This window comes from Trachurus japonicus, chromosome 22 (assembly GCF_045865225.1).
Source record: "Trachurus japonicus isolate A0001 chromosome 22, Traja_1.0".
In the NCBI taxonomy this organism is placed as follows: domain Eukaryota; kingdom Metazoa; phylum Chordata; class Actinopteri; order Carangiformes; family Carangidae; genus Trachurus; species Trachurus japonicus.
The window spans coordinates 4,261,968-4,281,072 of NC_140928.1; the positions used below are offsets into that span (position 1 = coordinate 4,261,968).

Below are 19,105 nucleotides of genomic sequence, written 5' to 3' on the forward strand. Positions count from 1 at the left end.
ATCAGCTCAGAGCTAAATTAACCCTGACTAGGATCATATAAGTTTTTTTTTTGTTAATGTTGTTGTTAATGAAAATCATAGAGAGGTGCTCATTCTGGAGGTCGGCTGTACCTTTGATTACAGCCTAGAGGAGGCCTTTCTGACCAAAGTGCTGAAATACCAGCAGCTGAAGCAGACCATCTCTCAGCTGGGCTACAGATGTAAACTTCTAGTCCTTATATGTGGTAGTCTGGGGCATGTGCATAAGTTGGTTGTGAGGGGCCTTCAGATGGCCGGCCTCCCCAAAAGAAGAGCTAAACAGTTGGCCAGGTACTGCTCAGTCTCAGTTATTATTGGTAGCCGCTCAATCTGGAGGAGATGATGTTTTTTGTATCCTTGAATGTCTGTTTTCTATCTGACCTGTAGGTCAGTTTGTATGTAACTGTGTTCAGCCGCCCAGGCGCTTTGTGTCTGACCGTCTTCCATTGCCAACTGCACTGGCAGAGTTTATGTCCCTTGTGCAAGAACCCTTGTACTATATGTGGGCATAAATAAATATTTCAAATGTGTGTGTGTGAGTGTGTGTGTGTGTGTGTCTGTGTATGTGTGTGTGTTGTGTGACTGACTGACCATTTTGACGACCTCGGGGTAGGCCTGCTCTGTCAGGTAGCCCCGGCTGACGGTCACGTAGTCCACCAGCTCGTTGAGCGTGGAGCGCTTGTACTCCTTCATCTTGAGGTCCGACAGCGTGTCCATGAAGTCAAAGACAGTACAGCACTGCTGCAGCTTCTTCAGGAACAGCTCCGGCTGCTCCGGCGCTGGCACGTCTGGACGCACAAAACAAACACACACACACAGAGAAAGAGAAAGAGAAAAAGAGAAAGAGAAGGAGGGAGAAGTTAAGTTGGTGCTGATTCACTTTGGAAGCTAAAAACAAGAAAAATGGCGTCGAGCGACTGAGACGTCAGCGGTTTCACCTCCTTTAATCACTCCTTTCTTTGTTGCGCTCTACTTTTTGTTGCGTTATTTGTTTGGTTTTCAATGTGTGTGTGTGTGTGTGTGTGTGTGTGTGTGTGTGTGTGTGTGTGTGTGTGTGTGTGTGTGTGTGTTTGCTCTTGTGTTGTTGATGTTGTTGTGTGTCTTTTGTTGTCTGGTTTCATAATTTAACGCTTAAGAGACAATGGACAAAGAAAGTCTTCACCTTCAGTCCAGTTCCTGACTCTTTGTTCACTTGTTATCACACAACACAACACAACACAACACAACACAACACAACACAACACAACACAACACAACACAACACAACACAACACAACACCAACTCTGCATCCTCAATAATATCGGGATGAAATCTTCTTTTTCTTGAGCACAGACTGAAATAAATGATAAATGAAGGAAATCTAGTTGAACAAAACTCAAACTAAAAGAACAAATGTGTGCATTGAAAAAGGGAAACTGTCATTTAAAGGACAATTCCGGGCAAATTCAACTCGGGGTTGTATTTTCCTAACATTTTAGGTCAATTTTAGGTCAAAGAAGGAATCTGAAGATTTTCAGTTTAATTGCTCCTGTTTTCTTTACTTCAGTCCGCTCCCATTCATCGCTGCCGTGGCGATGCGGGGACAGACACAACTACCACAAAACAGGAGCAATTAAACTGAAAATCTTCAGATTCCTTCTTTTAGACCTAAAATGTTAGGAAAATACAGCCCGGAATTGTCCTTTAATGTTGAGAACCTGCTCATTTATTACTTTGCCATTTTTTAAATCAACTTTTTATTCTAAATCCAGGAGCAATTTGACATGTTTGACTTTAGACTTTCAGTTTCTGTTGCCGTCTGTCCTTTTTCCCTGATGCACTTGAACGCAGCAGCGTATTGATCCATATAAGGAGTTCATGAATGAACAGACAGATTAACAACAACATTTGACACAGAGAAAAAAACAACAGGACGCTTCTTCCTCCTCGAGTGCAAAAAACGCCTCGTGTTACGTAGCGGCAGCCGGCAGGTGTGTTCGCCCTGTTCCCACGGCGACAGACGTGGAGGCGGAGGGTCGTACAGAGTTCACACCTGCAGGGAGACGCTCGCATTCACCCCCCTGCTCCCCCCTCCTCCCCCCCGATCGCCACAACTCTGCCCTGATGTTCCCGTCCCGGCTGCAGGACCGGGGCCGTTGTTATGTAAGAGATAAGCTGCTGCTGCTGCTGCTGCTGCACACCAGTGACACTGTGTCTGTGTGTGTGTGTGTGTGTGTGTGTGTGTGTGTGTGTCTGTGTGTGTGTGTGTGTGTGTGCGCTTGGGAAATTACACTTCAAAGTCGTCATTTGTCATTTTGAATTCTGCGGCGCTTGCACGTCGAGTCACACGCTGCATGTAAATGAGTGAGAAACTTCTTTTTCCCGGGGACAGTGAACTCATCGTCTCTTTCAGAGCCTTTTAAAAACACTGTTGAGTGAAACCGGTGATCAAACACTGGTTGGATTTATTTAATTGGTTAACTCAGAGAAGAGTTGATGATGCTTGAACACAAACTGGTCAATTTTCCTGTAAATGTTTGAATGAAAATGATTCAATGATTAATCAAAACCAATAATCAGCAGTTTAATCGATTATAAAAACGATGATTCGCTGCAGATTTCTAATCCAGGAATCTGCAGGTGAATTTTCTGAATGAAAAAACATTGTTTTCCCGCCTGTGTTTTTGCTGCAGATCAAAAATCAATTCCTCCAGCTGAGTTTTTAAATCCTCCGTCCTGGAGCTGCGACCCGTTCAAAGTGCCGTTTCCCGTCGCGGTGGGGAAACAAACAAACCAACCAACCAACCCGCGGGGCCGATCCCATCAAGCGCATTTAAAGTGATTATAGCAACATGTTTTGATCCAAATGCCACTGGTTACTCCCGACCTGCTGACCTGCTGCAGCTCAGCTCGGCTCGGCTCATTGAGGCTGCGTCCAACCAGGCCAGTCACAAACAAACAAACAAACAAACAAACCCCCCAGAGTCTCCTCCTGGGTTCAATCCCCGCTCCACAAACGCTGCCACAACACCAGCGACCTGCAGCTCAGGAGAAATCTACTTTAACTGTAACTCAGTGCAGAGAAAGGGTTATTATAGGTCACTAAGACTAAAACCAGCAGTGAAGAAAACATTTAGTAAACTGAAATAAAAACTAGAAAAAGACTAGAAGCATTTCCTGCAGAAAATGCGTGTGAATGCTGAAAGCAGCTGAACGCTAATGCTGAAGCAACGCTGAATGAGCTGAAGAAATTGTTGAATCAATGCTAAATTAGCTGAAGAAACTGCTAAAGCAATGTTGAAAAAGGCTAATGCTAAAGATGAAACATATAACTTGTAGTATGAGATGAATGCCTTTTAAAGGTAAAAAGCAGTAGAAATGTTAAAGGGAGAAGAAAACATTGAAATCCTGCATGTTTAAGTGTAACGGTTGAATAGTGGAAATCTGCAGCTATTAACCTGACAGGAAGGAAAACTGATGAACCAGCACTAACATAGCTGAAGCAATGGCTGAGAATAGATTAAAAAGTAGAAGATGTGAGATTTTGTATGAAATGGCTGGAAATGACTTTGCTTTCAGCATTCACACTAATAAAAAATGATGAGAACTAAATAAAAACTCCACTGAACAATTCATGAATGCAATATGTCATAAACTTTGCTGCATTTTGTAATAAGTTGTGACATAATGCACTGATTATTACTTTTTTTTTTTTCATAAAAAGTGCACCATCTGCATTTTGTAATAATTTGGTGCATTATGTAACAACTTTTTACAAAATGCGGCAAAGTTTACTACATTTTGCGTTCAAGAATTTTATTACAAAATGTGGCAGATTATTACAAAATGCAACGTTATTACATCATGAGCTGAAAATGTATTAGCCTACATTATGACATAATGCAGCGCTACAGACCTGAGAAACTAAAACTAAAATAAAAACTACTCAATTCCTCAAAAATAAGAACTGAATTAAAACTGATTCATCACTTGTTGAACTGACTAACTCACTCACTCACTGATCCAAATATCTACGACAAAGAGCCGACCTCAGAGGTGAGATTTGGATTTTCTGCACAGTTTTTATGAATTGACTGAATAAGAGCATAAACAGCAGCTACAGACACAAAAATCATTATTATTATCATTATTTAAATCATAATTATTAATCTAAAAGCTACAGAGCCTGATGTTTTCCTCTGTAGAGACGAAACACAGGGCTCAGTGTGTGTGTCTGTGTGTGTGTGTGTGTGTGTGTGTGTGTGTGTGTGTGTGTGTGTGTGTGTGTGTAGACAACGTGACACTCCCAAGCCCAAAGGCGAATGGAGCCAATACAGTCTAAAAAATTAAAATAATATCACTCTGCACCGCAGCACACGCCTCATATGCATACATACATTATGTATTGTGTGGAGTGTGGACATGAAAAAGTGTGTGTGTCTGTGTGTGTGTGTGCTTTCATGTTTAAACACTATGTGCAATGAAATATATAAATAACGAGAAAAAGATGAATAAAAGTGCATGAATGTAAATCTTCTTTAAAGGGATAGTTCAACATTTTGGCAAAATGGCCCATCGCCATAATCCCTATAGTCATAGCAGTAGGTTCGTTACCTTTAATTGTCGGTGCAAGCTGTTTTTAGAACGGCGGAGCAGAGCCGTGAGCTGCTCAGAGCTACGGTACGGAGGCTCATGGGATTTCTTGGTTTCCCTCATCATCAAACTCATAAAATACACAATCCAACAACTCCACAACACTCTGGTGGACAAGTTGTGAGCTGCACATTCACCACACTATGAGATAATAACACAACGTTACCACACAGAGTTGTTTTAGAGGGAAATACAGAGACTGCTTGATGAAAAATTGCCCCCGACGGGAACACGCATCAGCGGTTTTGCATGAATTTCCCTCTAAAACAACTCTGTGTGGTAACGTTGTGTTATTATCTCATAGCGTGGTGAATGTGCAGCTCACAACTTGTCCACCAGAGCGTTGTGGAGTTGTTGGATTGTGTATTTGATGAGTTTGATGAGGGAAACCAAGAAATCCCATAATGAGCCTCCGTAGCGTAGCTCTGAGCAGCTCGCGGCTCTGCTCCGCCGTTCTAAAAATAGCTTGCACCGACAATTAAAGGTAACGAACCTACTGCTATGACTATAGGGATTATGGCAATGGGCCAATTTGCCAAAATGTTGAACTACCCCTCTAAGTCTGTGTGTGTAAGCTCCTCCCTGTACAGTAGTGTAGAGTAGCTGTAGTTCATCACAGTAATCAGCAGCAGCAGCAGCAGCTCCTCTGCTTCTATAGGAGCTGCTGCTGCTGATGCTGCTGCTGCTGCTGCTGCTGCTGCTGCTGCATGTGAACGACGGCCTTAAAGGAAACTATTAATAGACAGATAATCACACAGGACGCTGTAATCCCTGTACAGAGACACAGGCAGGCTGACGACCAGTGTGTGTGTGTGTGTGTGTGAGAGAGAGAGAAAGAGAAAGAGAAAGAAAGAGAGGGAGAGACTCTGCTGCTGCTGCTGTGTACATGAAAGTGTGTGTAACTGTACTTAAAGAGAGTGAAAGACTGTATGTGTGTGTGTGTGGCCTAGAATAACCCAGAAACTACCCTTCATACGCATCAGCAGGGAAGAACCCTGGAGCTGAGCTGAAGTGCTTACACACACACACACACACACACACACACACACACACACACAGTAACACACAGTAACACACACACGCGGGCACACAGAGCGGCCTGTGGAGCGAGGCCGTCACTCTTTAAGCTTTTCGACGCTCAGATCAAATCAGCGTCCGTTACTCACCGCTGCCTCTCGGCCTCTAATTGATAAGAACCACTTGATCTCCTTAATCAATAAAACTCTTTGCTGCTCCTCCACCTCGTCGTCCATCCCACTTCTAAACCAGAACGCCTCATTCATTAACAAACCTACCGGGCGTTCACCTGAGCTGCAGCTCATTCATACAACAGACTGCTTTATCTTTTATATTTACTATACTTACTTTAAATTTATGAATAATAAAGCATAAGATTCACACAGGTTCAATGTCATTACAGCAAAAAACATCCAATAATAGTTCTCCAATAGACAAATATTGACGTTATGAAGTATCTGTATATCAATCGGTCTAAAAATGTTTCTTATTTTATCCAACGTCATGAATAAAGTTCACGTTTCAGGTGCTGGAAATAAAGAGATTGATTATTAAACTACTTATCAATCTGTTGTCTGAAGGTAAAAGCCAGTTGTTTATACAGGTGAATCTCAATAAATTAGAATATGATGGAAAAGTCCATTTCCAGTAGTTCAAGTCAAAGTATTGAGAGCATATAGATGGACATACTTTTCAAAAGGACAATATTTCTGTATTAAAAATGCTTTTTTTTATTGTTCTTTTGTCATATTCAATATTTTTGAGACACTGAATTTTTGTGAAGTCATAATCATTACAATTAGCCTAAAAGAAATTACATAGATAAAAGACATGAAATGTTTCATTCAGTGTGTAATGGATCTATATAATGTATTAAATAAACTTTTCCATCATATTCTAATTTATTGAGATGCAGAACGTATAAATCAAACATCTATCATGAAATGAACGATGAAAACTCAACTTTTTGTTTTGTTTTCTGACCCGGTTTGATTTTTGACCTCCGAGTCGAACCACACATCACATCAGGGTGTTCAATGTTTTATTTATCTGCTTTAATATGAGCAGAACGGAAATAAATACTGTATATACACAAAGCCACAACAGTTGTCACGGCAACAAGCTTCTTCCAAACTAAGGAGGAGAGGACGACGCTTCGTTAGTTAAGTGACATAATAAGAGCAGCGAGCTCGTTAACAAACCTTCATCTGTTCGCTCTGACGTCTTTAATCTTCCATAAACTCAGACAAACTGCCCGTATCACTGAGGCTTTCACTTTCCACCATCCATCTTTATCCTCAAATCCATTTAGCCGCTACAAATGTCATCTCTTTTTTAATCCAGCAGCTACAGTGGAGTGGACGCTGGATGAGACGGGCTGACTGAGTGTCTGGCAGCCGGCGATCCGCTCTGTGTATAAACCCAGCATCATCTGGAGGATTATTATTATTATTAGTAGGGTTGCACGATAACTATTTCTTTAAACCGATACCGATAACTTTCTACTTCCAAAGGCCGATACCGATACCGATAACATACCTGGAGATAAGAAAGACAAGTGAGGACCTAAATACATCACATATCACATCAATACTTGACTCTTTAAATGAAGATATTCTATTAACAAGCCTTTCAAACATTTGCTTAAAGATATCAAACAAAACTATTTGATATCTCAGATGAACATCTATTTAAATAAGGTGCATTACTTATTGATATAGGTGACTGGTCAGGTTTGAAGTATTAAAGCTTGCACTATTTTCCCCTCCTCATGTAACTAGCTTGGATCATTTATTACAAATATCCAGTGAAATGTCGTCTTTATTACCTACTAGTTCCCACATCACCGCCGTCATGCTCTCTGTTTACAAACGCTCCCAGTTCCCGGTGTGCGAGTCGTTCTTCCGACCTTTTTATGTTCATATTTCTATGGTTTATGTCTAACATGGTGGCTACATAATGGGTAAAATACTGTGGAGAAGACGTTGATATCAAGTCAAGTCGGCAACTACCCAAATTATGACAGAGTTGACGAGCTGTTTTCTGACAGGAGGGATTATTCTGATGATTTCTTTCAGTCAGAAGTTTGTTTTTCCGATTATACCGACGCCACTTGAACGCAGCATTCACTGCAGGCCGCTCAGGTCTATATAATAACGTCAAAAACTGTTTATTTCTAATATTTGATGAGCATCTATTGGCTAGGGCATTATGGATTTAGTCGTAAAAGCCAATAAACTCTTCATCTTAATATAAGGTGTGTGTATTATGAAACTATGTTGAGGCTTAAACTATAAAAGTTGCATAAAACGTTCAGAAAAACATAATTTAATCGTTACTCGTGATCATTTGTATGGAAATTAACCGTTAAATCAACTTTCATGATTGTGACAGCCCTGTGTGTGGAAACAAAAAGACCAAAGAGGCAGACTCAAACAGACTCAAACAGACTCAAACAGCAATGACGCAAAAAAACCCGATTTTATCTATTTATTGATCCGGATGTAGCAACAAACTCTGTTATTATCAGACTCCATTACATTACATTACATTACTACAGAGCTCTGTGTTTGTCTGAGAGACGACCTGGATGTCGTCTCTGTGCTGCAGCGAGTTGCAGCACGTTACATGAATTATATTAAAATATATTTTGTGCATTTTAACTCCCAATAATTCAATTTTACTGTCTGGATGGATAATGTTGCAAAAAAAAAGTGATTTAATGCCGATTTTAACTGAAGACAAAATGCCACATAAGGAGTTTCAGCTGATGCAGAACAAAGGAAGATGAATCCGATTCATTCACATGGGATTGTTGTGGTAAAGGACAGTTTAAGGAGCTCATTTAATAACTGAATGATCATTTATAGTCAATTTTAAAGCAAATATTTCTACGTTTTAGTTCAAGTTTGTCACATGATGACTGATCACGGTCTCCTGGATCATTCATTTTCACTCTTGAAGTGAGGACGTGACCCGTTTTATCTGCTGCACGACTCAGACTCCGACTCCTCGTCTATATAAAAACATGTAGTGGAGCAGATTCGATGCCGGTGGTTCTAGGAAGGCGAGCGATAAGCGATGGAGGGAGGACGACCTGTTGACACGGGGTCGCCGCTCTATAAAGGCATCACTGTTCCTGCTGCAGCGAAGCCGGCTCATATCAACACGACTATTCTGAGATACTTTATGAGCGGCCGGTGGAAACACTGAAGCTCTGCTCTGGTTTCAGCCCGTCTCCTCCGTCGAAGAAGAAGGAGGAGGAGGAGGAGGAGAGACTCTCATCTGGGCTCCCTTGGCAGAGGAAGAGAGAAGTCGCTGCTGCTGCTTAATTAATGGTGGAAAAAAGCTTAACGACTCAGCGCAGAGAGAGAGATGGCTCGCCACAGGAACTCCTTTAAGTTCTTCTAATTACATAACAGCGTGGATCTACTGAAGACGGGGTCGCAGTCTGGATGCATCCGTTTTCTAGAAAAGTATAATGTGTAAAAATCTGTTGTTTTCATGTCTTTGCTTGTTTTGATGACGATTAGGCCTGGGACGATAATACATTTTGCTGGACGATATATTGTCCCACAAATTATTGACGATAAACGATATTATTGACACATTTTTTTGAGAACAAATTAACCACTAACATAATAATATTTCATAATAATGCAAGTAGACCCTTTTAAATGCGATACACTTTTATTTCTCATGAGTATTTTTTTTTAACCATTGTAATTGGAATGACAAGAACTTATATAGCTACTATCCTAAATAAATAAAATAAACAAAAAATAATAAACAGTGCAGTGCAGCTCTTCTGTCCAATAACGTTACACACCTGAAGCTCCACTTTTCATTCAAACAAACTAATGTGACTTCCACAGATGTAAGATTTCATCAATGAGACCAGCATTTATCTCCTAAAAAGTATTAAACCAGCCGGCGGTAAACCTCTAAAAACCTGCTGGTAAGTTTTCTTAGTCGTTTTCTCCCCCAATGACGGAGGTTGACCGGCCCGTGAGCTGCTGCAGACCATAATACATCCATGCTGCAGACTGTGGGAAGCCCCGCTCCTGCTGCTCGCTGCTACCACATTAGCTCCAAAAACGTGGGAGGAAATCTCCTACCAGGCGACATGTGGATGAACTGACCACAGACTGGGGGTCTGAACTGTGACTGTCTCGCATGAAAAAATATGAAAACTTTAAAAAGTGACGTGTTAACAGCGCGGCAGCAAGAATTACAGTAAAATAGCTTTTTAGTTGCTTAGCTTTACAGCTAGCGCTGCCGGTTGCTGCCAATTGCATTCTGGGAAACAAAGATCCTGGATGACTGAAAAGAGGGTTCACTCCTTTAATTCTGCAAAACAAACGGCCCAGGTGCTGAGACCGATGCAGAGTGAAGCCTCTTGTCATCCAGCCTGGTTGGAGGCCAGAGACCAGGAAAACAAATACGTGCGCATTAGGGCTGAAACGATTCCTCGAGTAATTCGAGTACCTCGATTACAAAAAATGGTCCGAGGATTTTTTTCTGCCTCGAGGAATCGTTAATTTAATTGTAGTTCAAGCGGCCGCACGGACTACTTTCAATGTGGCACAACGTGCGCCGTAACGTAACCTATGAACGTAACCGTGCACGCCCCCCCCCCCCGCGCGGCCGTTCGCCGCGGATGACGGCGGAGATGGGGAGGGGGGCGGCGGCGGCGGCGAGGCGATGGCCGCGATGACGGGGGGACGGTGGCGAGTGGCGACAACACAGCAGAACAATCCTGCCTAGGAGCTATCCATGGTTAGGCTACTTAACCAAAGTCTCTTGAAATATCAAACAAAGAAAAGGACTATGGACTGTGGAAGTTTGAATGGCCAAAATACTTAAGTTATCATGACGTGAACCATCTGTTGCGGTGAGACCGTTGATTAGGTAGAAACCTTAACGGGGGGGCGGACGTGGGTGTTTGACTGAGGGAGAAAAAGGCGACAAAAAGACAGAAAATGTCTCTCTATAGGCACTCTAGTTGTAACACGGCCCTTGCATACCACAGCAGCACGTCTTCCATGTTGCAGCATCTCCACAGAAAACATTTTTGATATCTTGAAAGTAATTTAATTTTATTTATTTTTGATATCTTGAAAGTAATTTAATTTAATTTATTTTTATTTGTGTTTTATTTATTCTTATTTATGTTAGCAGCAGTCGCCTCTTTAGTAATGTTTCAAGACCAGAAAATACTTGCTTGTGAATTTAAGAAATAAAAACAGTTGATTCTACAAAAGGAAACCAATTGGTCATTCATTATTGAGTGAAATATGTTATTTTCTCTTGTGTATTCATAATTGCTCTTTAACCAAGCAAAAATACGTTTTATCCGATTACTCGATTAATCGATGTAATTTTCAGTAGAGTACTCGATTACTAAAATATTCGATAGCTGCAGCCCTAGTGCGCATGCACATGGCGATTTATCGAGGCCGGAAAAACTATCGAGTTCATTTTCATTTATCGTGCGATTAATTGATTTATTGATTATCGTCCCAGGCCTAATGATGATGATGATGGTGTTTAGTGTCTCTAAGTCTAAAATGTGGCGTCTAATTAGAAAAGCATGGATTCTGCTGCAGGAGATGATGCACTCTGGGAAAAAACTAACAAACACAAAAAGCACAAAAAGCACAAAAAGCACAAAAAGCACAAAAAGCATGGAGCCTGCCTCTTCCAGAAGGAGCAAAAACATGAAACTGGCAGCGCAAACTCACAACAACACACACATAAACACCATGAGGGAGATTTTCAAAACAAACACAGTTGTGGTTTCACAGTGAATCAGTCCAGAGGTGGAACAGCTGTGATCTGAACCCAGACGAACAGCGACCATGTGTGTGATCTGCAGTGTGGTTGTTTTAATGACCACTGGATGTTACTTTAGTGGCTCAATCCGCCCCCCAAAACATGCACCCAGTAATGGAGTTGTTGTTTTTTTGTTTTTTTTTAAAGAAGCAACAGGAGAGAAAACAGTGAAAACAACACTTCAGTGTCGGGATGTCACGATTACTTGTTTTCATAATTAACCGTGGTTTTAAACACCACAATTAATTAATTAAATACCGTCACTTTCCTAAAACGATTATGTCGGAACCATATAAGTCACATAAGCAGCAAAATAAAAGGTAAATGCACAGATACCAGTGTTTCCCATACATTCATTTATTAAATTACGTCCGAAACGGACAGATTTTTCAGTTTTTTGGTTCAACCAATGCAATATCGCTCTGTTCATTCATCTACACATAGCGCTCTTGTTGTCGTTCACAGACAGACGAGCACGCATGCATGACAGTAGTGCACGAGGCTTGTATGAAGTAACATACAGTATGTATGTAACAAGTGTCAAACTAAGTTGAGATCAACGTGTGTTCAACCCAACACTGGAAACATCGAAGTCTTTCTGCCACACCTGCAGACTGAATGTCTTCATTTAAAAAAAAATCTAATAAACTTTATTGTCCCAAAGGGTAAATGTGTCCTGGGTGCGTAGTGCAACATGGCTGCAACAACTAGGACAATAACATCAATTACATGACATAATCCTCATACAATCAGTGCAGCTGGTTCATTTACTATGTTGAGTCATGATAACACGCAGAAAATAAAATAAAAATTACGTAAAATTGCACTCGCCCCGACTACACAACTAAAATCTTAACAAAAACTGTAGCGCAGCAAGAGCTTGATCATTTTAAAGTGTATGCAAAGTGCATTAGCGACGAAAATTGGTCTTTATTAAAGGAATTACAGATTTAAAATATATATGAATTAAATCCTGTAATTTGCATTGAAAGTTATTTTTCCCAACGTGCAGATGAGGCGTCGGAGCAGCAGCAACGAGCTGCAGGACGGAGCTCAGAGGTGAAAGGTCAGATCAGTGAAGAGCGACGACCACAACGTCTAGATTTCATAAATATTATGGTTTTATTTTTACACCTGACATTTATTTAACAAAATGTTAAAATAACGACCTCGTCCTTTAAATCGATGATCTCACACAGGCTCGTTAAGTCATGGAAAAACACTCTGAACCGCTGCTCACATACGTTTTAGTGGAAACACGAGTCTGGGAAGTGAAGCATAGGAAGGTGTAAGATAACCAGACACACACACACTCTCACACACACACACACAGTGTAAAGGGGGAAAACCCCTTGTCTCTAAATGCAGAGTGTGTGTGTGACTGGGCGAGCGAGCTTGAGTTACGGCAGAGAGAGCGGCAGAGAGAGAGTGAGGAACTCCGACAGATGGAGCAGCAGGTGACTGGACGGCGGCCTGAAGGTCAGTTTGGAGGGTGTTATGTCCCGACTGCGGCCGCATTATGTATGTACACAAACTCCCAGGGTTCCTCTGGGCCGCCGCGCTAACACACGCCGCCATGAAGGTATAAACAGAGGAGGAGGGGGAGGGGAGGGGAGGGGCGGGGGGGTTATAGTCTAACAATCAGGGCTATTGATGGAGGAATGAATGTCACGGCGCTGTCTCATTAACCTGATTAACCCACAGAGGAAGGGGGCGGAGCCTAAACACAACCACCACCAGACCGGTTTTAAATCAGTTTTAAATCCCTTCTTAAAACAAACTTTTATCTAAGAGTCTTTTTCTGATTTTACTTAAAGGAGATAGTTCAACATTTTTGGCAAATTGTCCCATTGCCATAATCCCTGCCTATAGTTTTAGGAGTAGGTTTGTTTGTTACCTTTAATTGTTGGTGCAAGTTATTTTCAAAACGGCGGAGCAGTGGGGGGATTTCTTGGTTTCCCTCATCAAACTCATCAAATACACAATCCAACAACTCCACAACGCTCTGGTGGACAAGTTGTGACCTGCACATTCACCACGCTATGAGATAATAACACAACGTTACCAGACAGAGTTGTTTTAGAGGGAAATTCATGCAAAACCCCTGATGCACGTTGCCTTCAGGGACAGTTTTTCAGCAGACAGTCTCTGTATTTACCTCTAAAACAACTCAATGGCCCAATTTGCCAAAATGTTGAACTATCCCTTTAAGTTTTAACATATTTTCTGTGTTTTTCTCTGTGACTTTGGTTTGTAAAGCACAAAAAAGTGCTCTATAAATAAATATTAGGCACACATTTTTTTCTATTTCTAACATTTCGATTTTTATAGTGTATATTTTTCTATAACTCACTACTATGTCTTATTGCTATATTTTTAAATGCCTCTATATTCTGATTCTGTCTTTGCTGCTCTAATCTAATCATTTTATTAGCTGAATGTGGTATTCATGTTAAAAAATAATAATGATTATAATAGTTTCTAGGATATTCACAGACTGTACCTGTGTCAGAGTGGTTGACCCCTGTATTATTGTGTGTATATATGGATTTAAGTGGATTAAAAGTGTTGCCACTTCTTCACCTGTGAGAGCGCAGCGTGAATGCGGTAGATATGTTAAAATAAAGCAAAGTTCAAAGGAGTAAAACTGATAATCAATAACTGGAACAGCTGTTTAATTTTAGTTTCTAGGATATTAACATATCTTACTGACTATACCTGTGTCACAATTAGATTCAGAGTCAATGACCCTGGATTTACTGTGTTAATATGTATTAAAGTGGAGCCAATATGAAAAAAAAGGCCCTTTAAGGATTTTAAAAAATAATGAAATTTGCATATCGACTACAGGCTGCAGCCAAACCTGCTCCTCAACAATAAAACCTCCATTTATACATCGAGCTCGTCCGTTCGTTCGCCTGTTACAGCAGCGTCATGAAAGCGTGCGTCATGTTTCCTGTGGGGGAGCGGGAGCAGCAGCAGCAGCAGCAGCAGTTTCCCAGCAGCCACTGCTCCGTCACTACTGGGCACCATAAGCCACTGAGGTTAAACATTACATAAAGGATTACAGTGAGAGGAGGAGCAGCAGCTGACTGTCACAACATCTGCTCCGGTCCTTCACAGCAACAAGAAAAAAAAAAACAGAGAGAGAGAGAGAGAGAGAGAGAGAGGGAGAGAAGGGAAGATGGACGTGACCCGGCAGCATGGCCGCCGTCATCATCATCATCATCATCAGCTGTCCACAGGAAGCTCGGGGCCACGCCACCAGCTGCTGCAGAGCCGTGACGCTGCACCGACACTCACAGCAATATTTTTTTTCCCAGGATGGTAGGGGAAGGTCCCGCCTTCTCTGCCTCCGATTGGCTGGATGAATTCTACTCCGATTGACGTCATCTTAGGGGTGGGCGATATGGCAAAAATATCATATCACGATTTTTTAAAAATGAAGTCACGATTTCGATTTCATCACGATCTTAAATCGAAAAACGAAAAAACAGACAATTTAGGCCAAAGAACCTTTCTGAACAGATTTTAATCTAAATTGTTGCAGTTTTGCCAACATGTGCAAACAACGTAAACGTAAAGTAAAAGGTAAACAACAACACTATGATAAAGTGGACTCTTGCAACATAAAAGGTAGCTTCAATAAACATGAAAGTAAAATATCAATGAAGACATTACTGTTTGTTTTATTCAACACAGTCATTTTAACAGGATTTTAGTGTATCAAAACACTAAATAGCTGATTGAAAAGGGTCAAATAAAGTAACTGTTGTTATCTCTTTTAGTAAACTTTGCAAATGTCCTTTGTTTGCGCTTTGCAGCATAGAACTGCAATTTATAGAATGAGCCCCAGACGATCCTACGATCTCTGCACTTTGGCAGATCGTCCACACACTCTAATCCTTCACCATCTAATATCGCCATATCGCCCAGCCCTACGTCATCTCACAACAGAACTGTAGTAAACTAAAATACACACTGAAAACTGAAAATTTAAAAGTAATCAGACGCCATGGCGTAGCGGTTTGCGTTTTCGCCTGCGGTGTGGTGAATCCGAGTTCGATCCCCGCTGGTTTCACATTCCGAAAAATGTAGTTTTTAAATTTATATTCCAAGTTTACATTTTGAGTTTGAGAGAAGTGTAATTGTGCCATTGGTTGGGTTTAGGCAATGAAGAAAGGAGTTGGTTAAGTTTAGTAAAAAGACCAGGTAGAGTGTAGACAGGCCAGATAAGTAGAGAGAGTCCAAGTTTACATTTTGAGTTTGAGTGAGAAGTGTAATTGTGCCATTGAGTCCAGGTAGATCTAAGCACTTATCACGCTTTGCCGACAGCCTGCGTTTCACAGCCGTTTCACAACCAAAACAAACAACCAATCAGGCGAGAGCCCTTCTAGCCAATCAGAGTCGAAAAAGGAGCCCATCTAGCCAATCGTAGGCAGAGAAGGCGGGACCTTCCCCTACCATCCTGGGGAAAAAAAATATCGCGACACTCACATGGTTGGTACAGTGAGGTTGTGTCCTGTGCCACACACACACACACACACACAGACACACACACAGACACACACAAACAACAACTCATCTACACAAACGTTCTCAGCTCTTTAAGATTCACATCATCATCATCCGTCATCGTCACACAGGGAGGAGGAGGAGGAGGCGTCTGATTGGTCCAAAACTCTCCACGCTGACAACGAGCTCAGACATGCAGGCAATGACAAAGACGGAAAAACAAACAACAAAATGTATAAGCTATCACCATGGCAACCGAGTCAACACTCATAAACATGCAGAAAGTGCATTTCATGCACCACGGAGCATTTTAATAAGAGCAATTATTATTATTTTTTACTTATTGATTATTTTGATATCCTATATAAATAACCTACTTAGTGAATGTATAAAATGCTACAAAATAGTTTTCAGTCGTCTTAATTTGTCCAGTTCACAGTTGACAGTCAATACTGATTCAACTTAAAATGATATAAAACAGTGAAAAACGACAAACTCTCCCGTCAGAGCAGCAGGAACCTCAGAGTGTTCAGCTTCTTTCTGCTTCACCGATGATTTAGAAACAAGACTCAGTGACTAAGTGAGACCGCAAATGATAAATATAAGAACTAAAAACACAACATGAAGCTAAAATGAGTTAGTTTCACACTAAACACCATCATCAGCCTCCGTCGGCTCCGGCTCAGGACGACACAGTCAAACTTTAACTGACCATTAAAAAGAAACAAACTCAACAAACAGTGACGGGCTGGTTTTGAGTGGAGCTGACCTCACAGTCTCCATGGCGACGTCTCAACACACTACGTAACCGCTGTGACCAACAGTTTGACGCCGCTTCCTCCTCTGACATCGTGCTCTGTGGTCGATGTCAGATTCCCTGTGATAGACCGTAGTGACGACGCTGCAGCGCATGTTCATGTTCCTCAAACACAATAATCCATTATTAATTAATCCTCAACTATTTTGATGATCTAATAACTGGTTTGAATCGTTATTTTAAAGAAAAAAAGTCAAAATTCTCTGATTTCAGCTTCTTCAATGTGAATATTTCTGGTTTCTTTGTTCCTTTACGACAATAAACTGAGTTTCTCTTTGGTTTGTGGACAAAACAAGACATTTGAGGGTGACGTCTTGTGGTTTGGGAAACACTGATGGATGTTTTTCAACATTTTATTGACCAAACAACTAATTGATTAATCGTTTACATAATCGATAAATTCATCGTTAATGAAAGTAATAGTCAGTTGCAGCCCTAAACGCAACACACACACACTGACAGCTGCAGCTGCACACAGGTCCATGTGTGTGTGTGTGTGTGTGTGTGTGTGTTCTACATGCACACCTACTGTACATGCATGCTGCAGCGGCCTGCACAGGGGTTTGTGTGTAACAGAAGAGCTGGAACATATAAATATACATCCATGACCCAGATAGAGTCTGGACCGGCTCCGTGTTCTCAGGTCTCATGTACTCGTCCGTGTCGATCATTAACACGCAGCACGGTGCAGCGCGGTGCAGCGCGGTGCAGCGCGGTGCAGCGCGGTGCAGCGCGGTGCAGCGCGGTGCAGCGCGGTGCAGCACGGCATCCTGGGTAAACTAACAACAAGGTGTCACAGGTACTAAAAGGCCCCGAATCCAGTCTGAGGCTCCTGAACGCCTCACGCTCTTTATTAGGGGTGGGGGAAAAAAATCGATTCATGTAAGAATCGAGATTCTTATTCTCTAAGATTCTGAATCGATTCATAATCTTCAAAAATCGATTTTTTATTCACTTTCCTCCGTCTCAATATGCGCCCTCACAGCGCCGTACACAGAGCTGCAGCACGCCATCGCCATGGCGCTAAAAGACGCTCGTTAACCGCCTACAAACGTTAACTGATCTGATTTAAATGCTCTGTTGAATGTCTGTGACCAGGCTTGTGCCCATCAGCAACCGAACCTCTATTGAGGAGAGAGGACGATCGCTGTTTTTTGGGGGGTTTTTGCCGTTAAACACACACACGCTCCAGCTGAGCAGCCACATCCACTGAGCTCTGGATCAGCTGATCGGTGCTCAGGTGACGTTAGATCTTCACTTTTTTAAACTCATACAAAGTGCAGCCAAACAGCAGGCTGAAGAGAGAGGACCAGCAGCAGCTCCTCTGACAGCTCCTCTGTGGCGCTGCAGAGTCAGACAGGCTGCAGGTCAGCTGGCGTGAGAGCCGAGTGCCGTCTTTTTTTTTTAGCAGCCTTTGTTACAGGTGATACATGTCTATGTGCATGTGCAAGGGAACTGATTTTGAATCGAATAGAGACACCCAAATACTCACATCCCTTCAGTCCAGGCTTTTGAAAAGAGAGTCGCCTATAAAATCAGCTTCATGTAGCAGTTTACTTTAAAATGGTTCAAATATATTACTACTAAATAAATATGAAACATGTGATGTGCATTTTTTGGGGGGAAATATGGCTTCTGATATAATAGTCTGTAGACATCATCATCATTCAACTTTTTCACATGTTCTGGTGTTAATAAAGCAAACTAAAAGTCGCAAAAATAAAATCAAGAATCGGTTGAATCGAATCGTGAGCCACCCAAAGATTCACATCCCTACTCTTTATATATTTCTGTCTTGGACCATGTTTTGATCCCAGAAACCTTAAACCAGCTCCAGACAGCAGCTAACACCCCCTCTACCCCCCCCCCCCTGGTCTCTGCTTTGTGATGCAGCAGTCTGGAGGTGAGGGGTGACATTCCCTGTACAGTTCAACGAGCAAACACGACATAAAAACATCAGCCCGACTCGTCTCCGGTTGCTGCTGCAGCTGTTGCCGTAACGACGCCGGCTGTGTGAACTATTCACATACAGTACATATAGTTATTTAGTTTTTACTTTATTTAACCAGGAAGTCCCATCCAGAGATCAGAAAATCTCTTCCTCTCCAGTCAAACCATGTGAAACCAGCCCAAACAAGATTCATTTACAATAAACCATACAACTAAATGACACACTTAAAATCATTCACAGATATACTGTAAATGTTTTAGTTTAAGAACTAAATATTATTAAAATCACAATATGATCGCATCCAATGTCCAAAAATCAC

At 41.6% G+C, this 19,105-nt stretch overlaps 1 protein-coding gene across 7 annotated transcripts in view; it reads right to left on the minus strand.

Moving 5' to 3' along the window:
• ppp2r5eb (protein phosphatase 2, regulatory subunit B', epsilon isoform b) overlaps window positions 1-19,105 on the minus strand; it is a 71,365-nt gene that overhangs the window by 17,350 nt on the left and 34,910 nt on the right. For all 7 annotated transcript variants that reach the window (XM_085767956.1, XM_085767954.1, XM_085767953.1 and 4 more), the window contains one exon: window positions 610-806. In XM_085767956.1, the coding sequence (XP_085624082.1) occupies window positions 610-806 (197 nt within the window). The remainder of the gene's footprint in view (window positions 1-609; window positions 807-19,105) is intronic.